Source organism: Marmota monax, unplaced genomic scaffold (genome assembly GCF_021218885.2).
Source record: "Marmota monax isolate L192 unplaced genomic scaffold, Marmota_monax_Labrador192_F-V1.1 WCK01_AAM20220418_F8-fsc00024, whole genome shotgun sequence".
NCBI classification, from domain to species: domain Eukaryota; kingdom Metazoa; phylum Chordata; class Mammalia; order Rodentia; family Sciuridae; genus Marmota; species Marmota monax.
In genome coordinates this window covers 10,558,894-10,586,236 of record NW_026695224.1, presented here as the reverse complement: position 1 = coordinate 10,586,236, position 27,343 = coordinate 10,558,894, and the positions used below count along the sequence as shown (strand labels likewise).

Genomic DNA, 27,343 nt, shown 5'->3' with positions numbered 1-27,343 from the left:
GCCCCTTCCTAGGTGGCAATCCCTCTCCCTAACAGCCAATTATCTTTCAAAGATGGTGTCACGTGAGATCTCAGCCAGGCCCGCCCCTCAGGCGTAAACTGCCCAATCCCCTTGCTGAGGAGTGACTGGCCCAATCAAGTCTCTCCGGCTCGCTTTTGGGGCACCGGATTTCCACCGTGCTCTTAGGAAGGAAGAGAGCTGTTGATTGGGTTAAGCCGCCGGAAGTGGGGCGGAGCTTTGTTGTGGCGGTGAGGAACAGGAAGCCCTGAAGGGTCAAAAGGAATACAAAAGCAAAGGCTATTTTCTTTCTTTATTCTCTCTCTCTCTTTTTTTTCTTGTTCTTGTTCTTGTTCTTCTTCTTTTTTTTTTTTTAAGTGTGAGCGACCTTTGAGGTGGCGGTTTGGGGTGGGCGCCACCGAGGGGAGGGAGTCTCGCCTCCCGCGCGCTGGTAGGTGAGTGCGGCCTGGGTCCTGGCCAGGCGGCGAAACCTGGACCTATTCGCCGAGGAGATGGTGAGCTGCGCCTAGTGTTAGGGGTAGTGCCAGGCCTGTTCTCGGTCCGCGTACTCGCAGGGTGTCTTGAGTGGCCGGGGCTTCGAGCTCGCGGGGCCCAGCCTGCAACGGAGCGGAGGGAGCCTGTGGGAAGGCAGCTGGGTGGTCGGGGGATGTTCCCTGAGCGTCTCTTGTCGGCTCTCTCCACTTTTCTACTGGCCTGGGCCGGCTGTGTCCCAGAGGTCTTGAAACAGCTCCAGGCTGCTCAGGCGACAGGGAACTCCTGTTGGAAATGGGATAAGTGCAGCATGGGAAACACATTTATTATGTTCATTTGCTGTGCCAAGTGCATTTTCATGTAACTGAAAGATCGAGAGTTGAGACTTGGCGTTTGAGAGTTGTTGGCCCTTGGGAATCCCGCCCACCCCGGAGAAAGGGGATACCTGTTCGTTCATAGCCGCGGGGAAAACAAGATCTGTGGCCCTTAACTTAAAAATGCATATTCTCAGACCCTTACCCGCAAGTAGTCTGGCGGAAAAGGTCTTAAATGGGACCTAGGAAGCCAAATTCAGCCTGGTGGTCAGATTCTTAATGACCTCTTTTGTATCAGCTATGAGATAGGATTTGTCTATTCTTAAGTTATTTGGCTGATATTGGTGTGTCCGCAGGGACACCATAAAGTGGTTTGGAGAGCACTGCTGCTGAAACGTTTGAAAGAAATCCGTGTGTAGACTCCTTCTGATACAAGAAATTGAGCTGAGATAAAGGCAGCTTTTATATATTCCAAATAGAGCCCAAGATGAGCTGTGAACAGTTTGTGAATGTCTGAAAGTAAAGGCTGCCCCAGTTTTTTTCTTTACTGAAGTCTTAATGCCTTTACCGTATGGGGAAATTCTTAAGGTTTTTAAGAAAGAAAAAATTATGTCAAGACCATGTACTTGTTTATCAGTCTTCACTTTTACCTTCCAAGAAAGTTTTCCGGCGGGATTTCTGAGGATTGAACACAAGGGCACTTTACTACTATGCCACAACCCCAGCCCTTCTTATTTTTTATTTTGAGACAGGGTCTCACTAAGGTTGCCTAGGGCTTCACTAAGTTGCTGAGGCTGGCCTCAAAATTGGATCCTCCTACCTCAGCCTTCTGAGTAGCTGGGATTACAGGTGTGCACCAGGCTTACCTTCTGCAAATCTTGATGTTTGGTTAGGGTCAGGCTGCTGCTTCTTAAATTGAAAAACCACGTATCTGATAAACGAAGTAATTTAAGTGTGTAGTTTGGCCATAGGCTCAATCATGGTGTCATATGCCTTTGTGGAAGCTAAATTTAACTTTTTCAGTATGTTTACTCTCAACAGTTATCTGTCTCTGCCTGGCACAACATTTGTCTTCTTTCTTAAATATGATTAGTTTTTAAGATTGTTTCATCTTTGTCTTTGATTTTTTTTTGTATGATTTGTTTTTGTTCAGTTAGTCTAGTATTTATTAGACTTTTTTGACTCTGTGGATTAGTGTCTTTCATTAGTTATATAAAATCCTCATCCATTTTATATTCACAAATTGCTCAGTCCCATTGTTTATTGTTTACTGTAACAGACTTTTCTATTTTATATGTCCCTTTCTGTTTTTCTACTACATTCTGGATAATCTCTTCATTAATTCTCTTATTTCCAGTCTGTTATGATACTCATCCACTGAAATGTTAAGTCCAGTTATTGCATTTTTAATATTTGTTTCTTTATTAGCAGTGCTGGGGATCAAATCTGAGCCTTGCTCATGCTAGACATGTGTCTATTCTTGAATTTTTTAGTTCCTGAACCAAGAAATTTGAGTTTGCCACTGTTGTACTGTTTCTTATTCCCTACTACTGATTTTGAGGTTTGATTTTTATTTCTTTAAAGATAGTAAGCATAGTGTTTTATAGTTGATGATTAATTTCACAGTGTGAATTCCCTTTGGGTCTGTTTGTGCTGTCCATTCTTGCTTTTTACTTCCCAGTTCACCTTTATCTTGAGGGTATAGTTCTTTGGGGTACCAGATTAAGATGGAGAAGGAGGTGGTTATCAGATTCCACATTCTGCCACATGCTGGCATTGAAACTGTGGCTTTCAGGTCAGATAAATCATCAGGATGAAATCCACTGTGAATATTAGACTTAATTTATGATTTTTAACATCCTCCTAGATTTTATTTAGATTATTTACTATCTTGTTAGCTTTTCTATTTCAGAATTATTTTTAAAGAACTTTTCAACTTTAGGATTGGGGATGTAACTCAGTGGTGCAGCACTTGCCTAGCATGTGGAAGGTCTGGGTTCAATACCAGCATTCAAAAAAAAAAAATAGTGAAACAGACAAAAGAAAAAAATATATAGATCTTTTTTAATATAGTAGTGGAGGATTGGTCTTAATTACCTAGCCTACTTTTTCTAGAAATCAGGATCCCCTTCATTGTGATTTTTGGATTGTATAATTTGTGATTCTTGCAATCCTAAGTGAAAGATGACTTTTCTTCCTTAAACTTCCTCAACGTTAGTGCCACAGCTGTTAAGCTTCCTTGTGGGGCATGGTGGTACGTGCCTGTAATACCAGCTACTTAGGAGGCTGAAGCAGGATTGCAAGTTCAAGGCCATCCTGGGCAACTTAGATACTGTTTCAAAACAAAAATGAAGTCTCAGGGTGTAACTCAGTGGTAAAGTGCACACCCCTGAGTTCAATTCCCCCATACTACCAAAACAAACACAAAAAAAATAAGCTTCTTTGATGGCTTATTCTATTCCTTTTCTTAACTCTTGAGTGCTTGACTTCTGTTCTTAGCATTTAACTGTGTTCTACTTTTCTTTAAATTACTCATATGCCAACCTTATCTCTTACTGAATGCAAGTTCTCTCACTAAAAAGTTAAGTGTCTATTCAGTACCTAGCATTGTGCCTTGCACAGAAAAGGTCCTTGAAAATCTCAGGGAGGCATCATGTTGGACATAGAAATATCAGTGCTAAAAAGTTTTGACATGGCCAGATTTCCTTCCAGTTGGAAAAACTGCTATTTCCCCCCCTGTGAGCTCCAGATGAAGTAGTTGGATTTATAAGTCACAATGTGTAAAAACTATAAGTAACATAAGAAACATGCATAGTGAGGGTAGTGTTATTTATATTCTGAGAGGTACATGTACATTGGGAAACCAAGGAGCAGCTAAGGGAACCAATATTTAAATCAGTGCTATTTCCTTTAGTATGTATAGTGCATATCAAATTCTTGTGCTATGGAAAGCTAAATAAACATAATTTTAGCTAATTGAACATGTTTTTTTTTTAGATGCCTAGAGTGTGGCTACAAACTGCTCTTCATAATAAATATTTAAAACAGATTAAAGCTGAGCTTGGTGCATGCCTGTAACTGATTCTGGGAGTTGAGGCAGGACGATCTCAAATTTGAGGCCCTCAGCAGCTTAGGGAGGCCTTAAGCAACTTAGCAAGAACCTGTCTCAAATTAAGAAAATGAAAAAAGAAAAAAAAGGACTGAGAAAGCAGCTGAGTGGTAAAGCACCCCTGGGTTTAATCCCGAGAATCCCAAGACATTCAAACATAATCTCCTTTGTACTGGAGTATATTAAATAAATTCTGTGTTAGAAGACTGACTTTGTCTAGTAATTATTTTGTCTAGCAAAACTAACAGTGTTTTCTGTTACGAATTGTTTTCTCTGAAGTTTTTTTTTAAACAAAGTCTTGACGATTTGTTTATTTTTAAAAATATTTTTAGTTGCAAATGGACACAATACTTTTATTTTTGTTTATTTAGTTTTTTTAACATGGTGCTGGGGAACGAACCCAGTGCCTTGCACATGCAAAGCAAGCACTGTACCTCTGAGTCACAACCCCAGCCCCTCTGAAAAAGTTTCTTAGTAGAAGTGCCTTTTGGTCAGAAAATAGTCTTTTTTATTTGGAATATAGTAATAGTTAAGTTAGTTAGATGGCAAATTCCTCTTAGTTGCCATCCTGAATTTTGAAGGACAGGGTGATTTAACATCAGGGTTAAAAACATTGGAAAGCAGTAAACTATATATGTACTGACAAGGGAATGTATTGAACTATTATTTTTGCTATCCTGTGTGAAGCCTTAGAACATCATAACAGAAATCTGATTTCTTCTGGTGTATTTTTACATGTATAATCTACCTAATTTTAGAGTTAAAAGATTATGGTGGCCAGTGATGTAAACACTGAAGGTAGTCTGCCATCACAAAATTCAGTTCCCTAGGAAATCAGATCTCATTAAATTGCATCATGGCACTAGATAAGTGGAGTGATTTTTCAATCAGGTATAGCAATTATTTGGGGGGAGCAATGTAAGCTTTGTATTTTAAAACTTGCAGAGTGTGCTAGATAAGACCCTGAGCCCATTTCACCTCACCAATTTGGAAATTAAATACCAGTCTCCAGCATAAATACAGTAGTGTAGTATTCCACAGTTTCTTTGGCCTGAAATATAAGAACTTTGTTTTCTTGATTATCAGGCAAATTTGAAAACCATGGACTTTATTTGTGCCAGTTTGAAACTTTTAAATTTGGACAAAAGGATTTTGGTATGGCTTTGATTTTCCGTGAATCCTCTATTTGAAGAACTTAATCCTTTTAAAAATAATATAATATTAGGGTGGGGGTGTAGCTTAGTGGGAGAGTGCTGCCTAGCATGCATGAGTCCCTGCGTTACCTCCTCAATACCACAAAAATAAAACAAAGTTATGTTTAATTTCATAATTAAAAATGCTACCTGAGTAAAGGAAGGTTGACCAGATTTACTCTAAAATTTAACACAGTAAAAGCAAATGAGCATTCCAGCATAAATCCACTGCATTCCTACATTGATACTCCCCCACAAGTGGAACCCAGGGCTTCGAATATGGTAGACAAGTGCTTTAACACTGAGCTACATCCCCAGCCCTTTTTTAGTTTATATTTTAGACAGGGTCTTGCTCAATTGCTCAGGTTGGCCTTGAACTTGATCTTCCTTTATCAGCCTCCTGAGTAGCTGGGATTGTTGTCTTGGCCTGCATTGATCTTGATAGATTACCATAATCCTGGGATGTTTGTTTTGATGTTTTAAATTATTCTAGCAAACAAAAAGGAAAAAGAAGAGACTTGTGAAAAATTTAGCTAAGCAGTAGGAGTAAGTCAAGGCAAGACAGTTTCCCAGCTCTTCTGTTTACTTCCAGAAAGAGGTCAGTGAGTTGGAGGCACTTATCACTTCACTATCGCAGAATAAACAGCCAATGGATCTTGAACCCTTCAAAGAAAAATACACTGTACAGCAATACTTCTCAGTATAAGTATTTTTAATCAGTTGGAATTATTTTATTGGGGGGGTGTTGAACCCAGAGGTGCTTTACCAACTGAGCTATATCCCCAGACCTTTTTATTTTTTTATTTTGAGACAGGGTTTCACTAAGATGCTCAGGGCCTTGCTGAGTTGCTGAGGCTGGCTTTGAACTTGCAATTCCCCTGCCTTAGCCTCCTGAGGCATGCACCACGATGCCTGGCCTAATTTCTGTTTTATGCAATCCCTTCCCCCACTTGTAATATTTGTTTATGTCACTAATTTATTTTTCCCCTACTGCAGATGGTATTGAGTTGAGTGCAGATGGTATTTCTCTTCCTCCTCTGCTTGAAATTAAGAGACTTGTGTTCAAAATCTGTAGTAATGGGAAGCTTTTCAAAGCTTTTATATATTGTGCTAAGTGTTTTACATGAATTATGTTATTTACCCAGACAAAAGCTTTATGTTATGTCGTGCTGTTTTGATCCTTGCTGTTAAGTGTAGTCTGTGGGTGTAGACACCAGGGCTCAGAAGAGTTAAGTGACTTGCACACCATCATACTAATAAGGGGTAGAATCAAATTTTGAACACAAGTCTCAAAATTTCAAGCAAAGTACATAGTCTTTATCATTACCTGTACCTTCTCTTGATAAGGAGACTATAGATTAGTTGAATTCAAGCAGGATGTACTGAAAGGGGGGTGTAAAATTAAGCTTGCTTATTGGCAGTATTGACAATGAAGGTTTGAATCCTGAAAAAACCTGAATATTTCTTTCTTCTTTTTTTTTTGGTACCCAAGGATGCTTAGCCATGGAGCCACATCCCCAGTTCTTTTTATTCTTTGAGACAGAATCTCAAAATAAGTTGCTAAATTGTTGAGGCTGGCTTTGAACTTGCCATCCTCCTGCCTCAGCCTCCCAAGTTGTTGGGATTACAGGCATGCACCACTGTGCCTAGCAAGACCTGATTATTATCCAGAATACTCAGGACTATGGCTACTTGTTTATTAAAATTCTCTGTCCATATCTTAGACCTTTCTTAATGTTGAAAGATGATCAAAATTAAATATACAGAGAGCCACTGGTGGTGTTGGAGGCAGGCAGGGAACTGCAGCAGTTGAAGTGCTTCAGCAAGTGAAGAGCTGTGGAGGAAAATGCACATTGGTACAGTACAGAGGTAGCAAACAAGTAGCCCACAGGCTAAATGAGGCCTTCATACGTTTTATTTGGCCCATACAGTTCCCGAGTTGGGCCAAATAGGATTTATTCAGGTTATGTGGCTGGCAAGATTTATGACACAGTTGGCCTCCATTCTCTTTGGATGTAAAGCATTGGTTTAGTCTTGTCCCTTTTGAACTCACAGAAAACCACTGCTAAGTGTGACCATCTACCTTGGCTCAAGTAAATTCAATACTTTGAGACAATTAAAAAAATTTTTTTTTGGCTGTTGATGGACCTTTATTTTATTTACTTATTTATGTGCGGTGCTGAGAATCGAACCCAGTGCCTCACACATGGTAGGCAAGTGCTCTACTACTGAGCCATGACCCCTGCCCTTAGTTGCTTTTCTTTACTTTGTAAGGTTAAGCAACTAGGAATGTTTGGCTCAGAAAAGTAACAAGTTAGGAGGAACAGGGAGTTGGCGTCAAACAACTGTCCTGTTGTCATCTTGGAAAAGATTTGGCTCCTTCTTGTGTAGTCCCAGTGGATTGAACCTATTCTTGGAGTTCATAGGAAGACAGATTTCAGTTACTTTAAGGAGGAAGGTCAGGCCTGTCAGAGAAGGCTTGGCTGCCTGGGAAGGGAGTGCAGTAGTCCATCTTGAGGTTTTGAAACGTGAATTAGGTGCCCGTCTTCTAGGTATGTCTGGTGGATTCAGATGCTTGGTAGAGTTATAGGGACCTGTCTTCTCTGAATTATTTGCCAAGACATAGGTGAGGGGAAAAAACAGAGCTAATACAGGGTGAGAAAGGAGAGCTACAACAGACAGCTATAACAGTAAGAAAGGGGGAAATTGAGAGTCCAGTATGTCTCTCCCATCCATTAGAGCCCCACCTAGTTTGCATTTCCTCTGCTAGGAATATTTAATAAATTGTTGGCTTGTTTTTTAGAAGAGGTTGTTCTGCAGACCTTGAGGAATTTGGGGTGTGGCACAGAGACTGAACAGTTCTGCTTTTGTAATAACCCTCTGGATTGAAATGTGGTGATGAGTGGTAGTGGTGAGAGGTGTCCAGGATGTGATGCTCATGTGGGAACAACAGCTTCTGTCAGTTGATTTAGGTTTTTTTGTAGTAATTTTCAGAATTCTCTCGTTGTTATATTGTACTAAACCTCAAATAGTAGCTTTCAGGCCGAGACGATTACTATTTCTCTTGTTCTGAATGTTAGAGTGTGTTTGCTTCATTTCTAGCTTTATTAAATAAGAATGTTGCATGAACATTCTCAGCACTGGAATTTGATGTAGAAAAAAAGTTGAAATTGACATGCTCTTGTTTTCAACCAAATGTGGTGGTTTTGGGGGAGAAATATGGTAAAAGTGAGTAAGGGTATGATTTTTTTTTGGTACCAGGGATTGAACCCAGGGGTGCTTAACCAGTGAGTCACATCCCCAGCCCTTTATAATTTTTTTTTTTTTTTTTTAAATTTTGAGACATTTTGAGACAGGGTAAAAAAATGCCGAGGCTGGCTTTGAACTTATATAGTCTTCTCAGCTTCCTGATCTGCTGGGATTACAGATGTGTGTCACCATGCCCATCTAAGAGTAGGAATTTTTGATGTCAGGTTTGGATTTGATTTTTGGCTCTACCATTTACCATCTTTATTTCCTTAGACAACTGATAAAATTTCTCTAACTTATTTTCCATTTGTTAAGAGATAATATTTCTTATAGGGTCAACATTTATGTAAATACAAAGTATGTAGTATGTGGTATGAACTTAGTAAATACTATTACTTCATTTAATTAATTTTGGGGGGGGTACTAAAAAGACCCAGGAGCTTTTTACCACTGAGCTACATCCCCAGCCTTTTTTATTTTTTTATTTTGAGACAGGGTCTTACTAAGGTGCTGAGGCTGGCCTTGAATTTACATCCTGCTTCAGCCTCCTGAGTAGGTGGGGTTACAGGAATGCCTATCACACTCAGTTATCTGCTTTACTTTTGTGATAGCAGACTTTCTTTCTTACTTTTAGTAAACTTTATTGTTTTTCTAATTAGCAGTCATCTTTAAGTGAACATTGGGTTGAGTATGTGCCTCTTTGTTAGGGAGTAATGTGAAGAATACATAACACGTCAGAGGATGGTTAATTCCACAATTCTTTGAAAGGAAAGAAACCAGCAAGCAAAAACAGAAAGAGGCTTAGTTTAAAAGGAATAATATACACTATTTTATCTTTATTTCCTTCTCCCCTCTTCTCTAAAGAAAGGTCCAGGTAGATGAGGAAGATACATAGGAGATTGGAAATCTTCTACATAAAGACATGCATAAGATGGTCAAGATTGTTGTGTGAATGAGAAAAGAGAAGGAATGAAGATAGAATTCTAAGTGTGCAAACAGGGTGTTTAGAGGGAGGGTGGGTAAGAGGATTTGGCTTGATAGCTTGGAAAGTGTGTGGGAGACCTGGGTTCTTCTAGTTTCACTCTCCATTCCTGGTTGTGTATCTCTAGGCCTATCACTTCCCTGCTGTACAGCCTGGACTCCATCACTAAAGCTCTTTGGGTACCTGAGATTCTCATCTGAATTTCTTGGAAGCGAGAGCAGGTGAATCAAGATAGGGACCTGTCCCTGGAACAGGCATTTCAAGAAGGAATAATGTCAAATATTATGGAAATGGGAATTGGGGAGGGAGGAGAGAAGGGAAGGCAAGGGCAAAATACTACTGACTAATGGAGCAAATTATTTTATATGCATTTATAAATATGACAAAATAAACCCCACTATTATATATAACTGTAATTCATTGGTAAAAACTTTTTTGAAATATTATAGAAATAAAAGAGAATGAGAGCTGGGGAAAGGGTGAGATGTCCAGGAGACCAGTTTGTTTAGAATAGAGGGACACTGAGATTTACTGTGAAACGCCAGGTAATGAGAATTATTCCACGTTCTTTCACTGACTCTGTAGGTAACCTGATAAATTAGGGAAAATGTAATTTTGTTCTTTCATCAATGACCTAATAAATTAAACCATTTGAGGAAGAAAACATTTTAATCTATTCCTGGATGAAACAGAGCTCACTTGTTTCTCTTTGAAATTTTAATTGCAATTCTTTCTCTCTCCCTTTTTTGGTAGACTGATTGTTCCAGTATGGATGGAGGGGATGATGGTAACCTTGTCATCAAAAAGAGGTTTGTATCTGAGGCAGAACTAGATGAACGGCGCAAAAGGAGGCAAGAAGAATGGGAGAAAGTTCGAAAACCTGAAGATCCAGAAGGTACATAGGCCTGTGGTTGGACATTTACATAGTGATCTTTAATCCTTATAGCACCTGCCACATAGGCATTAGTTGTCGTTGCTTTAGAGTCGAGGAACCCAGGCTCAGAGGGGGAACTGTGTAAGGCCTCTGTGGCACACTGGGGTGCTCGCTCACATCTCAGTCTTTCTTCTCTCCCACACTGCCTTCCGGGAGATTCTGCTAGTCTGTTCCATCTGGATAGGTGAACCCACAGTCTGAGCAGCTGAGAACACCGCTGCTATGGAGGGTGTGGGCTGATCCCTCAGCCATGTAACTGTCCCAGGCATGGGCCCTATTGACGTTGGTAGTTGGCCTTTGAGAACCTTTGACCCCTCTTCGAGATCCAAAGGGAAGCAGTGGGCTTCGTGCTATTTTTGTGTTATCCTCACCTTCAGATCATGCAGGACTTGGCTTTATATTAAAAATTCCTCGTGATTCCAAAATAGTATGAAAAAATTCTAAAGTGTGTATCCCCCCCTCCCCCACTCTATCTACTCATCTTTCTTTCAGAGTGTCCAGAGGAGGTTTATGACCCTCGGTCTCTGTATGAAAGGCTACAGGAGCAGAAAGACAGGAAGCAGCAGGAGTATGAGGAGCAGTTCAAATTCAGTAAGGTTCAGAAAATACAGCGTCCAGGGGACTCTACAGGGTCTTTTTTGATCGCTTTTGCCTCATGTAACATTCTTTCTAACTAGCAGTGGAATTGTCTTGATTATCTCATCTCCAGATGCTCATTTGATAGAAAAGACACAGCCTTCTGCCTTCTACGCCACATTGAGCATTTTGTTTAAAGCTCAAGATACCCATTTAAATTCTATGCTAATATCTAGTAATGGGAGAAATGCCTTGATTTTATGCCATATCATCTATCTAAAAGCCATGGTGTTTAACAGTTCTTTCTCCTAATCCCCTGAAGAACCTGCAGTTTATTAAAAAAAAGAGAAAAAAAAAAGTCTTATTTGTCTATATTTTCCCTTTAGCTTACTTAGTGTTCCTTTTAAATTATTTCCTCAGAAAACATGGTAAGAGGTTTAGATGAAGATGAGACCAACTTCCTTGATGAGGTTTCTCGGCAGCAGGAACTTATAGAAAAGCAACGAAGAGAAGAAGAACTGAAAGAATTGAAGGAATACAGAATATCCTTTGTACTTGGAGGGAAATCTGTACAGTGTCAGTATTCTCATAAATATTTGGTGATCTTCAAAATATTTTGCAACTCTACTCCCCTTTCAGTTCTTTGAACTCCTGGGCCCTGAATGACTGGTAGTGATCTGCAGGGTCTGTGTTGTTGCATGCAAGAGTTTAAAAAAACTGTAATCACAAGTCCACATTCTTTAGTATTGAGTACAGGCATAAATCCAGGAGGTAGCTGTATATATTCCTGCCTTGTGGAATTAGGCTCTTGAGACAGGGCAATGCAGTCAACATCATGCAGGGGAAAAATTGGCTTTTGAGTTAAATTTTTTTTTTTTTTGCAGTGCTGGGGATTGAACCCAGAGCCTCATGCATACTAAGCGTATGTTTGCCCTCTGAGATACACTCCAGGCTCTGTGGTACCATTTTTTTTTAACAGCACTTGTCACTATCTGAAAATTGTCGTTTGTTTTTACTGGGTTGTTTTATCTTTTTACTGCTAAAATGCAAAGTAAGCTCCATAATCACCAGGACGTAAGCTGGGTGCAAGTGGTGCACACCTGTCATCCCAGTTATTTGGGAGGCTGAGGCAGGAGGATTGCAAGTTCGAGGCCAGGCTTGGTAACTTAGTGAGACCCTGTCTCAAAATAAAAAATAAAAAGGAGCTGCGAATATAGCTCAGTGGTAAAGTCCCCCTGGGTCAATCTCCAGTACCACAAAGCCACTACTGCTACTACTACTAGCAGCAATAACAGAAAGACTTGACCACTACTTTTCCCAGTGCCTGACATGTAGTATATTCTTATGAAATATGTGAATAAATTAATGAGTGACTTTAGATGTTAATGTGGCCACCCTAACCTTTTTTCTTCCTGTGAGGAAATTTATTTGAATATTTCAAGCTAATTTGTTGAATAACCTCACTACTGTGTTTGAACAGGCTTCACCTCTGACAATGATGTGCTAGTTGGTCTTTTTTTTTTGCAGGAAATGTGCAGTTGGTTCCATTTTGTGTTATGAGAGAAACTGTGCAGATTCCCTGGGATTGTGTTTGGATATAAACTGGTTGCAAAAGTCCTAGCTTCCATTTTTAGTCTGTTAGTAACATTCAGATGCAGCTTGAGGATAGGAATTGACGGAAAGTTACTCCTCAGTTTCAGCTGTAGGAGTGAGACTAATTCTTTTGAACTCCCCAACCCTGACCCTGATGACCCCCAAATAGTATTGTGTGTTGATATTTGTAGCAATGGGCAGATACATGTAGTACATTGCTTCAGACCCAAGCTTTTTCCTTCAAGGAAATACATTAATTTAGCACTTCTCATTTGAATTACATCTTGTTTTAGGTTGGCAGCAAGTGTCTCCCAAGGGAGCGTTCTGGAGAGTAGGGCTGTGTGAAATGCCCTTCAGTTTTCAACTAAAAGGAAGGAAAGAACAGAAACTTTTCTGTCCTGTTAACATTGTTTTAACAACACTACAGAGGCTCTGAGGGATGTTGGATTTGGCTGGAAACTTGGGAAGTTCTGACTGTGTAGAAAAACTGACAAAAAGCCGACCTCACCCCTGATGTATAATGCACTGATCCCATGAATACAAGCAGCCGGAGATGAGTGGAGATAGGAGCGGAAGAATTAGACATTTGGTTATTGAGGCTCTAGATTAGGAGCTGGCTCATGGCTTTGCATATTTTGACACGATACATCTCATAACATGATACTTCTGAATGCAAATAAACTATGGTTTGTGCCATGTAAACAACAGCACTTTAGATGTTAAACTAGTAGTTAGTAATATTATGTGTATTTAAAATTACGCAGTTTTAAGAAATTCTTCATCTAAAGAATTCCTTGATATTTTTGAGGTATGTGTCTATTTTTAAAGCATTTTGAGGGAAAAGGACTCAAGGAGGGAAAATCTTGTGCTTTAGCTGTGGAACAAAAATAAGATTACCACCTCTCTCCCTGCCAAAAAAAAGGGTGGGACTTTTCTTCACTTTAAAAGAATAAAGGTTAAATGTTGTTCTTTGTCTGGGATCTGGTATTATAAATACATATATGGTTTCGTTGTATTTTTTCCCATTTTTGTTTTATTTTTTCAATATTTAATATTGAAAGTTCTCTTTGAGAGTGTCTGTTCCTTATTGATGAAGTTGCAGGTAAAAATGCATCAGGTGGGCTGGGTATAGTGGCGCATGCCTGTAATCCCAGCTGCTCGGGAGGCTGAGGCAAGAGGATCGCGAGTTCAAAGCCAGCCTCAGCAAAAGCAAGGTGCTAAGCAACTCAGTGAGACCCTGTCTCTAAATAAAATACAAAATAGGGCTAGGGATATGGCTCAGTGGTTGAATGCCCCGAATTCAATCTCTGGTACACTCCCCCCACCAAAAAAAAGCTTCAGGCTAGTGTTTTTTTGAAATCTCCATTTCTTTCTATTTTTTAAACAATATTAATATTCAGCATTAGCATATTATGTTTTTATTGATGAATTTGAGAATAGTACTGAGCATTTTACACAATGCCCATCTAATACTACAAATATTTAAGCTAACTAATGCTGTAGGAACAGAATTGGTGCCTAAAGAATTATCAGAATGAGCATTTCCTCGTTTCTGGTACCCAGTTTTCTCTATAGTTCAAGGACACAGAGATAAATAACCTAGATTTTGTATCTAGATTATGTACCTCTGCCCACCTCTTTGGGCTGCTGCTTGGATTCTTGGGCACTAGATGTCACTATTGTTCAGTAAGTTACTACCACATCTTAAGAACTTATACTGTGGCAGAATACTCTGTTGTCTAATCTGTTGTGAGAAAGAAAATAAAATAAAAGGGAGCCAAGGGGCTGGCAGAACAAGTGAAAGTGACAGACCTTGAGAGTGAGAGGTTGACATGGGGCATGAAACAGTGATGTGACAAGCACTCTGCTTATGCTTTTACAAATAGCATTTTGTTGCTTGGGTTATGTTTGCACAGGATTTCTTATTAAAATCACCTTAAGAGAGTGTTAAAACGATTCTTGGGCCTCTGAGAGCCTTACTCAGTAGTCAGGGACAGGAGACAGAAGAGGGAGTCTTCGTGTTTAACGAGCTTTGAGGGAATTCTGATGTTGCATTGTACCAGTAGAGCGGGAGTTAGCCTTCATGATCCAAGTTTGAGTGCCACTGATAGTCGTAAAGACATCTGCAAAATCCAGTTTCACCCTTGTTAGGGAGAAGCACATATTTTAAGGGAAACCATAATTTCTCCCTGTTTCCTTCATATTTCTTAAGATCCTTGTTTTCTCCTCAAGCATGTCTTTGATAATACTGGGTTCTCTGGATATGCTTAGATTGTCATTGAAAGTCAGAGGAAAAAGTTGCTTGCCTGTGTTATTTTGGACTTGATATACTGTCTCCCTTTGAGGTCACCTTCGTTTCTGTTTAAATCAGCTGGATGTAACAGGCAGAATAAAGAGGTAAGGGGCTGGGTTTTTTTTTTTTTTTTTTTTTTTTAATAAGTAGGCCAAAGATTATATGATACAGCCAAAGGGCCAGTGGATTATATTTGTTGTCCTCCTTTTGATTACCATAGTCCTGTGGCTTTTGTTTAGTTTGACCCTTAACCTGTAACTCACAGCAATCTCAACAAGGTTGGAATTTCTGCAGAAAACAAGAAGGAGGTGGAGAAGAAATTGACTGTGAAACCCATAGAAACCAAGAACAAGTTCTCCCAAGCAAAACTGTTGGCAGGAGCTGTGAAGCATAAGAGGTCAGCCAGCACTTCCATGGTGTGAATCTTCCTCTGGCCGTGTCATCTGAAATGTCATTTGTATGGGATCAGAGCAAAAGATTACCTAACATATGTCTTTGTGAGGTTCCCTCAGTGTGCTCGCCTCCCTGTCTCCTTCCAGATTCGGTGTTTTTCTGTGTCCTCTGACCCTTGCATCTCTCATCATTTGTTCAGCTAAAAAATAGTAGCTGCCATGTGTCAGGCATTGTGTTAAGTGCTTCCTGTGTGTGGTTTCATTTATCTCTCTCACATTTTCTACGAAGTACAGATTATTATAATCTCTGTTTTACAATGAGAAGGTGGAGAAATTGGGAGGTTGGAGAACTTTTGTTCAAAGTCACACATCAATACAGCAGTTCAGTGTTTGAGCTGTTGTGTTTCTAGGCAAGTGAAGTAGCAAGTTCCGTGCAAGAATTGTGTACAGGGTCACGGGAACAAAGGAGGAAAGTGCACAAGGCTGCCTGGTGGTGCACAGGCTCGCAGACTCACAGGCTCGTGCAGGAAGTTAAGGAGGCACTAAAAAGATGCTGATAGGGTAGAACACTAGGGCTTTGATAGGCAGATAAGGGAGAGAACCTTCCAGGCAGAGGGAACAGCTGCTGCAAAGGCATTGAAAAAACAGAGCAGCTGTGACAGGGTTATGGAGCTGGCTTTGGCTTGGTTTGATTGACATGGCAGTGGTAGCACTACCTAGAGATTTTGATGGTTCTTCATCAAGTTTGCTCTTCCCTTTCCAGATCCTGAAATGGCACCATAGTGATTGAATCGGGTCGTGTCAATTTGACCATCCAGACCATGGGCAGAATGATGTTTAGTTTAAATGCAGTCTATTAGGAAAATCAATATGGTATATTGGCAACCAGCCACACGTTTTGAAGGGAGTGTATTGATGCATTCTTGTGGTTTGGCACATCATCCATCTGCTGCAGATGTTTCTAGGAGCTTTGCCTACTTGTAAAATGTCATCACGGTACAGCAGCTGAGGAGAGGGGATATCAGTAGCTTCAAAGGGCTAACAATTCATGGGTTATTCTTTGCTCAAGCTTTTACATAAGGTCCAGTGTTTCTCAGGATTTGGACCTGGGTCATTCTTCCTGGACTGTGCCAAGGAAGGACTCTCAGATGGGCATTTAGTTACCTCTTGGCCAGTGCTTTTGCTGGTGCAGAATGGCTGTTGTAACTATCTCCCTTACTTAGTCTTTAGATCTCCTTTAGAAAGGGCTCTGTTAGCTTATTTAGTGACCTGAATAAAACCCCTCTTAGGTTTTGAAAATACATTATTTAATGTTGCTTTGCAGAGCAAAGCAATGAATTAGCCTTTTGGAGGCAGGAGTTCCTAACCTCCCCTGCCCTGGGTAATTAGAGTGACCTAAGAGTCTGTTAATAATGTGTATTCCCAGGCTTCATGAATTCTGGTTCAGTAAGGTTCAGTAGTCTATGTATAAAAGCATAAAAACGAAACAAGTATCCATTTCATACCTTCTCCAAGTTTTTTCTCAAAGACTTCTCCCAAATCTTTTCTCCAAGTTTATTTTATTTATTGATATAAATAGCTGTCAGTTAACTAGCATGTTCATGTGAAGCCTTTCTTCTCAGAGGCTTCCAAAGTTATAAATTTTCCTCAGCTTTCATTGAACGCAAGTTGTATATTTTCTTCTTGTATTTTAAACTTTGACTTAGGAATAATTTAGAATTATTTTTGAATTTCTGTAGTGAGCTAATTTAACTGCATACACACACACACGTGTGTGTGTGTGTGTGTGTGTGTGTGTATTTTGCAAGGCTGGAGATCAAGCCCAGGGTTCCCGGCGTGCTAGGCAAGCCCTCTGTCACTGTGCTGTATGCCTAGCCTGCTTTCATAGTGATTTCTTGATTTCCTCCATAGCTCTGTTGAGTACATACTTTTAAACTCCTTAGAGTAGTCAGTGCTTTTGGGTAAGTCTGTTTTCCTAATGTTAATGTTTTACTTGGTACCCCTTTTTCCGTTCTTTTACTTTTTTTGAGGGGCTGGGGATCGAACCCAAGGTTGTTCTACCACTGAGCTGCATCCTCATCCCTTTTTGTTTTTATTTTGAGACGGGGTCTTGCTAAATAACTGGCCTCAAACTTACAGTCTTCCTGCTTCAGCCTCCCTAAGTAGCTGGGATTGCAGGCACGCCCCCTCACACCTGGCTCCATTCTTTTACTTTTTAGTCTTTCTAAGTATTGTTTGATTTTCTTTTTCTTTTGTTAAGTTTCTAGTTGTGTCTCTGCTTTTATTTGTTTATTTTATTTTTTAATTTTTCTGGTGCTGGAGATTTAACCCAGTGGCAGTGGTGCCCTGTCTCCCACTGAGCCACATCTTGGCCTTTTAAGACAAGTTCTCGCTAAATTGCTAAGCCTGGCCTTGAACTTGCCATACTCCTGAAGTTTCTAAGTAGATTTAGTTTATTTATTTTAATCAATATTTTTTATATCATTTCTACCGTCTTAACATTGTCTGTTTATTTATAATTTTTCTTATATTCTTGTTCTGGAAAAACATGACTGAGAAATCTTAAAATTGCAAATCATTATTTTTCTTTCTACTAGTTTGGATTTATGTACCCTAATAGAAATAAGCTTGAAATTTACCAGGCATACTTAGCAAAACCTAAAGTAAATAGCTATCTCACTTCCCTGCAAAAAATATGTGGACCTTAGACTCTGTAGTTACAGTCCCACTCTTCCTACTTTATGTGCTACTATTGTCTGGGTCTTCAGTATGGTTGTGTTTAATGCCACAAATTACATGTTTGTTTGTTTGTTTGTTTTAATAACACTTGTTTAGACTTATATTTGTATTTACCACCTTCTTGTTCACCATCCCTTCCTTTTGGGATGGATTAAGGCCTTCCTTTTGGGATAATTTTTTTCTTTGTTAAGAAGTACACTCTAGACATTCTTTTATCGACAGTCTTTTGGGTGACTCTCAGAATCTGTAGCATGTTATTGAAGATAGTTTCTTTAATCTTTGCTAACTTAAGTAAATTTTTGTCATTTGTGAACCTGTCCACATATTCTTGAATTCCATCTGTGGTTCTAATTGAACTGAATGATAAAGATAACAAAAAAAATCAGAAATTTAAATACTTCACCTCTTGGATTTTATCAGGAGTTTAAGTTGTCTTTTATAACGAGTTTTATAATTGGAAGGAGATTAAGAACCTGAAATGAAGGCTTTTCATTTCAGATCATCCCAGCTCCTTGAGGCTGCGTAAGATCCATATAAATGGTTTCTAGAGCTGCTGATTTCCTAAGCTTTTATCCCCAAGATTGGACATAGCTCAAATCACCATGGTTTTTGTTACAGCGCAGAGAGTGGCAACAGTGTGAAAAGACTGAAACCAGACCCTGACCCAGATGACAAGAATCAAGGTGAGTGGCAGCCTTCATTTCTTTCTTTTACTCATAATAAACATGAAGTACCGTAAAAGGCTGGCATGCACTGAATCTGTAAATGAGTACATTTAACTCTTCAAATAAGCCTACTAGATTTAATTTGCCAACTATTTTATACCAAACAGGATTTATACCCAAGAGTATGTCAGCTGCCCTGCAGAAGTAATATGTTAGAAACCAGTGGAACTGATAAATGACAGTTGTGCTCTCTAAGGAGTGCTTACAAAGCCCTGGTCAGATGACCTCTGCTCACAAGAGGTTTTTCTCTGTCTCCCTCAAAATGTCAAGTTTCTTGATTTCACCTGCCTTGCTACCAGTAGGAGGTAGAATGCCTGGCTCTCTCTGATTGTTATATTGGATTGAAGCTAAGTGCTTAATACAGTCTCCAGAAGTATGCTTTCTTTGGGTGGTTACTTTTATGCAATGACTCTGCCTCTGTTTTAAGTTGTCACAAAGTTGTAGGGAAGGGGAATGTTTCTGGGGGCTGGATTTGGGATGAGAAATTCAAGATTCTGTTTTCAGTTTCACCTGACTCCCTATGGGATTGAGATTCTGAACATCTATCTATAAAACAGGGCTTATGTTTATTTCTTTCTCAGAAAAATAATGAATGCTTTTAAAAATGTTTCTGCAGAGTACCAGTGATAGCAGGTTGTTGCTGTTAGTACTCTTTTGCTCTAGAACCTACTTTTAAAAAGACCTTTAATGGCTGGACATGGTGGTGCACATCTGTAATCCCAGTTGTTTTGGAGGCTGAGGCAGAAGGATCACAAGTTCAAAGCCAGTCTCAGCGACTTGATGAAGCCCTAAGTAACTTAGTAAGACCCTGTCTCAAAATTAAAAAAAAAAAAAAAAGGGTGTGTGTGTGTGCTGAGAATGTGGTTCAGTGATTGAGTGTCCTTAGGTTCAGTCCTTAGTAACAAACAAACAAACCAAAAAAAAAAAAAAACTTTAATGTAGAGGCTCCCTTCTATCCATATTCCCTTCAGTTCAGCTCTCCTTTCCACAGGGAAATAGTGTTATATTTTTCTTCTGTATCCATCCAAAACTATTCTGTTTATATACAAGCAATTATAAATATGTATTTTTAAAAATACTGTATTATAGATAATTTGAAACAGACTCAATATAATAGTGTATTGATCCCTATCACCTAATTTCAACAATTTTTTAAAAAACTTACTTTTGCAGTATGGGGGTGAAATCCCAGGTCTTGCACATGCTAGGGAACTGCTCCACCGCTGAGCTTCTCCTCCGTCCTCTAACAAGTTTTAACGTGTTTTCTGTCTTCATTTATACCTCCCAAGCGTAATATTTTGTGACAAGTCCTAGACATCATATAATTTCATTTATAATTCTTTAATTGTATTCTTCAATATTTATTTCTGAAAAGTTCAATATTCTTCAATATGAGTATATTCTTCAATATGTATTTCTCAAAAGTTCTTTGTTTCATTTTAATAAATTGTAATACTATGAATATATCACAATAATTCCCTTATATCTATTATTATTATTATTACTACTGCTACTGCTACTACTCATTTTCCTAAATTACCTAAACATTTTTTGGTAGTTATTTTTTAAAAAACCAGGATGCAAACAAGGACCAAATATCATAAACCTTTAAAAAATATTGAAATATAATTCACATATCATAAAATTCACCCTTTCAAAGAATACAATTCAGTGGGTTTTAGTATGTTCACAATGCCATACAGCCATCACCTCTATCTAATTTCAAAACATTTTCAACACTCAAGAAACCCTATTCCATTAGCAGTTACTCCCTGTTCCCTCTTCCTCTTAATCACTAGCAGCCACTAGTCTACTTTTCGTCTCTGTGGATTTGGGACCATTTCTTATAAATGGAATCAAGCAATATGTGACCTTTTATGTCTGGCTTCTTTTTAGTTAATATGATGTTTTTGAAGTTCGTCCATGTTGTAGCATGAATGAGTACTTTTTGCTAATGGCTGATGATATCCGTTGCATAATACAACATTTTGTCCATTCATTAGTTGATTAGCATTTGGGTTGTTTCCACTTTTTGGCTAATTTGAATCATGATGCTGTGAATATTCATGTACAACTTTTTGTGTAAAACAGCTTTTCAATCTCTTGGGTATATACCTACAAGTAGAATTGCTGGGTCATTTGGTAATTCTGTGTTTAACTTTTTAAGGAGCTGCTAAGTTTACTTTTAAATGTAAAAGTTACTTTTCCAAAGTCCTTTTTACTTTTTGAGACAGGGCCTCTTAAGTTGCTGAGGCTGGCCTTAAACTTTCAAACCCTTCTGCCTCAGCCTCCTGAGACATTGGGATCATAGGCATGCACCCTTGTGCTTGGCCAGTCTTTGATACCCTTTGAGTTACTTTTTGTACATGGCATGATATAGAGATCCAGTTTCATTCTCTGGTGATATCTATTTGTCCCAGCACCATTTGTTGAAAAGATTCTTCTTTCCTCCAGTGCACTGTCAAGATGTCCTTGTTGAAAACCAATTGAACATAAATGTATGGGTTTATTACTGTGTTCAATTTTCTTTTGGTTAATCTTTATGGCTGTCCTTATGCCACTGCCACACATTTTTGGTCACTCTGACTTTCTAGTAGGTTTTGAAATTGGGATGTGTCAAGATTGTTTTGGCTATTCAGATTCTCTTCCATTTCCATCTGAATTTTGGGATCAGCTTGTCAGTTTCTGGGGGAAATAAAAGGAGCTGAGATTTTTATAGAGAGAGATTGGAATCTGTAGAATAATTTGGAAATATCACTGTCTTATGATATCTTAACAATAGGCTAATATGTCCTTTAATACAAATTTAATTGGTTGGTCCCTTCTTTAAAAATATTTTTTGGTGGTTTTCTTTAATTTTTGTTTTGTGTGTGAAGAAACTGGGTTTGTCCTGTGGGGTTTTCCATACTCTAGATTTTGCTAATTGTATCCCTGTGATGTCTTTTTTTTTTTTTTTAATGTTTATTTAGTTGTAGATGAACACACAGTATCTTTATTTATTTTTATGTGGTGCTGAGGATTGAACCCAGTGCCTCACACGTATGAGGCAAGCACTTTACCCCTGAACCTCAGCCCACTGTGAGGTCTTCTATTCTGTGTTTCCTGTAAAGTGGTAATTAGACCTAGAAGCTCGATAAATTCACATTGATTCTTTGGCAAGAATATATCAAATATTGTTTTCATGCTTCTGATCATTGTATAAGTTTTATTTTACTTTAACTTACTCTTGTGTTTATTGCTTAATTCATTGGTTTACCTTAGGAATTTTTGCATATCTGCATATAAAGAACTTCTTCATTACATTTTAGTATTCCTTTATACTCTTATACCAGGGAATATTTATCTTATTTTTTATTCATAAATATTGTTTCTATTCTTCCTATTCTGGTGTTTTAATAATAACCCTGTCATGCATGATTTTTCCATTTGTGTGAATATATTCAGATTAAATACTTAAAAGTAATTGTTGGGTCAGAGAGACTATATGCATTTGTATATGGAGAAATAGTGTCAAATTGTCACTCAGAATATTTATCCCAGTTTACACTTTCATCTACAATGTAGGAATTCCTGTTCACTGACATCTTTTTAATACATAGGAACTTACATGACTGCTTTAATAGGATAAATGTATATATATATATATATAGTTGGCCCTTGTATCTACAGGTTCCACATCTATGGATTTAATCAATCATGGATTGAAAACAATTGAAGGAAAAAATTAACTCTGTACTGAAGCTGTTTAGGTTTTTTCTTATTATTCCCTAAACAGTCATTATAACAACTATGTATGTAGCATTTACATTGTATTAGGTATTATGAGTAATGGAGAGATGATTAAAGTATATGGAAGTATGTACACAGGTTGTATGCAGATACTGTACCACTTTTTACCAGGGCAGGGGGTCCTGAAGCCAATCCTGAAAATTCCGAGGATACACATATACTTGATTGTGATACACACACACACACTCTAAATGGGAATCTTAAATACATTTCAGCTAGTAGACCACTTGCCCTGTCTCTGTTGTTTCCCTCCCTGTTTGAATGAGTCACTGGAAGGGAAAACTGTGGCTTCTTTGAACTCTGTTAGGTACTTTTTTCAGAGCCATCTTTTTTGTCTTTCTAAATACCTTCTTCCAGCCCCCACATCCTCGCAGCAGAAGTTAGGCAAGAAGTATCCTCCTTAGCTAGAAGGAGTTAAGGCCCCGTGAGAAGAATGCCCCCTGAAACTTGCTTCAGAGTCTTGTCCTCAGCAGGAGAAGGATTTGCCTCTTTGTCCCTCAAAAGATAACTGGGACCCAGAGAGATTCAGTTTCCCCACTGAAGACTATGGACTTGGCCTGAGCAGAGCCAGTGAATGCAAAGTTGGCTCCATCTACTCCCAAGTCACGCATCTGCCCGCATCCCAAGAACATTCTCTGTTAGTAATTTTCTGTAATAATTTGGTATGACAATGTGGTCCAGCAAATACAGAAGTTGGCAGGAAACTTCACCAAATGGGTGAGATCAGAGGGCACCATTTTGTTCTCTTCGGACTGCTAGCTGCTTTTGGAATGAAATTTGTCAGAGTTGCATTGCAGTCTTTTTTTCTTTCTTGAAACCTCCTAGATAATTGGAGGTTTGGGTCTTTTCACTTAAACTCTTCTGATCCCACAGTGGTCCAGATTCCTTGGTCGTATTTTACAGCTGGCTTCCATTATTCCCTTAGGCCAGCTCTTGTCTTCGCTAGATATTCTGAACTTGAGCCTTTTTTTTTTTTTTATCAGCCCCTTAAATTAAGTTCACACTTGATAAAACAAAATGCCTCACTGAATAGCATTCCCATAAATAAGTTTCCTAAGTAATTGACTCACATACCCTAATAAGGTATATATTTTTTAAACAACCAAATATTTCTGCCAGAATACTGAAAGTATGTATTCTGTATGTGATATATGATAATGGTAATGAACGTTCAAGTAACAAGAATGATATAGCTTGATGTCATGTCTCAATTTTTAAAAGAGCATCCAATTTTTACTACTCCTGCCTACCCGCCCCCAGATTCATCACTTGCAGTGGAACTCTACATTTCTTTTCTTTCATGTTTGCATTCTCACACAGTAGACGTTCTGGCCTATTCTGTGCCAGATCTATGCTGTGCGTCCCGAGGAAGGAATAGTGAAGAGTGAGCCCTTGCCGTCCAGGGGTTACAGTGAGTGAGAATTCAGACAAGCAGCCCATCTTGTCATTTGGACTATGCATTCTTCTGCAGTTTTCTTATCTTTAATTTCAATGATCTTGAGGTTACAGTGATGAGTGGAACTTTATCTCCCTGATTTAAGTGGCTTAAGATACTTTTTGAATTTTGCACTTGCCTTTTTAAAAAATAATTTGAATCAGTAATATATGCACATAATAAAAAGCTCAAAAGGGATAAGAGTGTGGAGTGAAAAGTCAGTCTTCCCTCTTCCCCCAGCCATTGGTTTCTTTCCCCTGAGCAGCCACAGCTACCATTTTTTAAATGTATTTTTTCGGATACTATCATACATTTGCACGGGCATCCCTGTTCCCCCACCCTCCAAATTGTAACTTTTACACACTGTTTTTCCTGTTGGCTCTTTTCATTTTTCACAGTATCTTGGAGATTTTTTAATTCCAGTACAGAGATGCTTTATTCTTGTTACTGTGGTTGTTTTTGCAGTGCTGGAGATGAATCCATGTCCTCACTTTTCCAGTAACCTGCACCCCAGCCTGACATGCTTTATTCTTAGCTGCTGACTAGAAGTCCATTACTTAGCCAGTCACCCATTAATGGACAATTTTCGCAGCCTTTTGCTACTGTGAACAGTGCTGCAGTGAGTGTTCTCTTATGAACATCTTTTGAATTTGAAGGCCATTGCCAAATTTCCTATATTCCCTCAGCAACATTGAAGTTACCCCTTCCTTGCACATTCCTGCCTAATATACTATTTATCTTCCTAGGTTTAAAATTCATCTGTTTCTTTTTCTGTGAACTGTTCATATCTTCAGTCTGCTTTTCTATTCAGTTGTTGATTTTTTTTTTTTTTTTTTAACAGATCAGAACTCCTTATACCTTGAAGACACTAGCTTTTGTGATATTTGTTGCACATATTTGCTTCTGCCTGCTGGTAACCGTCTTCGTGATCATTGTCAGCTTTCCTGTTACTGACATATCTGTGCTTTAACATTACATAACGTTAGCACCTTTTTTCTCCTTATTAGAGCATCCCATAAAAATCAGCAGATTCACTGAGCTCCTGAATTCTGTGCACTGGCTGTTTGACAGCTCTTTTGGCTTCTTGGGTATTTTTCAGTGACCCCTGGTTTTATATCCTTGGAACCCAGTCTCTTTTTTGCATCTACTTGAGGTGTCTATGAAAGTGAGGTGTTGATGTAAGGTCTAAGGCAAAGCCCAGAGGGAGTTGTGTTTGTCAGCACAGGGCAGTGACAGATGAGCTCCGCTCTCCCTCTCCAGTGAGCTCTGGTATCGTTGTATGGTAGTCTCTTTGATTTAGACTTAGTTTAATATTTTCTATTCTAAGTAGTCTATAAGCTTGCCAAATCATTTGACTTCCTCCTCCGTCAACAGGGCTGATCCCTACATGGCAGGTTGGTAGGGTGATAAAGCAGGCTGGAAACATGCGAGGGAAGAGGGGATGGAGGAGAGTTCCTAACTCTTCTTCAGCCGTCAAGTTCTGCATCTCCTAGATTGAGACGTGCGTGCTGTCACTGCAGTGGCAGAGTAACTGTGGGCTTCCTGGGAAGAAAAGAACTCCAGATCCTTGGTGAGAGTGGTGCGTGGCCCTAATGTCTTACCTGACTGGCTTCAGTTTTCTCTTTCTGTAAAAGAGAAATGTGACAGCAAGGCACATTACTAACCCATTTCTAGATCGCTCATCTTTCTCTCTCTCATCAGGGAAAAGTGGCTTTTCTTAATAAAGAGCGTTATTCTGCGGCTGATTGGTGGCCTTCACCATGTGTCCCTGCTAGCCAGCGTGTCGACCGTCTGTTAATCTGCCATCACCCCTACTGTTGAGCATGTGGAGCCCTTTATCTCCCCGTGGCTGTTTCTGCCCTAAGAGGAACGAAATTAGACATGAGTCCCACTTGCTGCGAGGACAGGGAATCAAACCACAACAGACAACACTGCAAGGGGTTCGTTCTGTCTCAGAGCTGGTGGGAACGGAGAATGTAGTCAGGTTCTGGGTTAGAAAGGCCTTGACTCAAGGCCCAGCCCTGCTTCTTTACCTGGAGAATCACTTCACCTCTTGGAGCTGCACTTCCCCCAATGTTTCCTCATCTGTGAGACAGGAGGACGAGTCGAGCCTGAACAGGGTTGTTGGATCTATGTGGCTTCTGGGGCAAGGCTTCGGCACAGTGCCTGGCACATGGTAAGAGCCTCTCAATTTTGGAAAAGAGTGATGAGTAACTTGTTGTCCGTCCTCTTTTTTTTGCAGAGGCTCCGTCCTGCGTGTCTCTTGGAAGCTCCTCCTTGAGCGGCCCCTCCATCCACTGCCCTTCCGCTGCTGTCTGCATCGGCATCCTCCCAGGCTTGGGTGCCTACTCTGGGAGCAGCGACTCTGAGTCCAGCTCAGACAGCGAGGGCACAATCAACGCTACTGGGAAGATTGTCTCCTCTATCTTCCGAACCAACACCTTCCTTGAGGCGCCCTAGCTCCTGCCCCCTACCACAGGGAGCTCCTCCCCAGAGTGGTCAGTCCGTCCGTTCTGCCTACGGGTGTTACCTCCCTCAAAAAACTCCTTTGTCTATTTCCTGTGCACACCGTGACATTTTTAACCTAATCTGAAAATGTGCCAGAATCCACTTGTGACCCAAACTGTTTGGTTTCTCCTTCCACCTCAGTGCAGGTGACCCACCTGTCCTGCTGCCTTTCTTCTGATGTACTGGGGCAGGGCCAGTCCCAGCAGAGGTCCCACTGACAGTGTCCTGGGAGGACAGGCACCATCTGGCTTGCAGAGGGTTTTACTGCTTTCCCAGTTTTTCTTTGTCCTTTCCCAGTAGCACAAGGAAGCAAGGGCAGTTACGGGACAGTGCCGTCTGTCTAAAGCTTAGTGTAGAGGAATGTGTTGTTTGGTTCTGCCTCACTGGGGAGCATGGAGGGGAAGAGAGCTGGTCAGGGTGGAGCGGAGCACCTCCCTGGAACTAAACCACCTTGATGTTGTGTGCGACGAAGTAAAGATTATAAACCGGATCTGCAGGGGACATCACTACACACCCGGCCTTCGTCTGAGGTTCTTCCTTACTCTTGCCTCTTCCTCTCCGCTCCATCCAGTCTGAGTCATGGAGGAAGGGAAGGAAAGCCTCCATCTTCTACTCAGACCTTTTCTCTGCCTGGCAAATTATTTTGTTTTTGTTTTGAAATAAAGGTTTTAGTTTAAGATTCTAAACCTTAGACAAACATGTATAGGCCTCATTTAATCATGGCCAGAAACCAGACTGCTCGTAGGTTATAATGAGATGACTTATCTCTAGCAGCTCCTGGGGTCTTAACATTGCCAAGTATTGGGACACGCCTGCCTAGTGTGACGTCCTCCACTCCACGGAGGCCCTTCTCTGTTTGATGCATTTATTGTAGTTGTGGCTTTTAATGTTGAAGCTATTTCTAGCCTAAAGGTGCTGGGTTAGTACTTTTCCTTTATTCTTTGCCTGACTGCTCTTTTCTCTTCCAAACGGAGTGGCTCCAAGACCACAAGCAGCCAAGAACCAGAGGGACTGTGCCCCCTC

The 27,343-nt window shown here is 39.8% G+C and overlaps 1 protein-coding gene across 4 annotated transcripts; it reads left to right on the top strand.

The window, feature by feature from the left end:
• The first annotated feature begins 133 nt into the window (after positions 1–133).
• Positions 134–27,006, top strand: Psme3ip1 (proteasome activator subunit 3 interacting protein 1). Of its 4 annotated transcripts, XM_058576008.1 has the most exons (8): positions 255–512; positions 9,464–9,557; positions 10,090–10,231; positions 10,763–10,861; positions 11,267–11,389; positions 14,997–15,129; positions 18,482–18,546; positions 26,055–27,006. In XM_058576008.1, the coding sequence occupies exons 3-8, from the start codon at positions 10,105–10,107 to the stop codon at positions 26,270–26,272; spliced, it is 765 nt and encodes a 254-aa protein (XP_058431991.1). In that variant the 5' UTR covers positions 255–512; positions 9,464–9,557; positions 10,090–10,104; the 3' UTR covers positions 26,273–27,006. The 4 variants fall into 4 exon arrangements, with proteins under 4 accessions (XP_058431993.1, XP_058431991.1, XP_058431992.1 ...); XM_058576010.1 differs by lacking the exons at positions 255–512; positions 9,464–9,557 and adding an exon at positions 134–248; XM_058576009.1 differs by lacking the exon at positions 9,464–9,557 and having other exon boundaries at positions 255–452.
• The last annotated feature ends 337 nt before the right edge of the window (positions 27,007–27,343 follow it).

What these genes read in the sequence shown, in the direction of transcription:
- Psme3ip1 (XM_058576007.1), top strand. An exon ending in AGAATTGAAGGAATACAGAA is followed by an intron (nt 11,390 to 14,996) that starts TATCCTTTGTAC and finishes CTGTAACTCACA; the next exon opens with GCAATCTCAACAAGGTTGGA. An exon ending in CCCAGATGACAAGAATCAAG is followed by an intron (nt 18,547 to 26,054) that starts GTGAGTGGCAGC and finishes TTTTTTTTGCAG; the next exon opens with AGGCTCCGTCCTGCGTGTCT.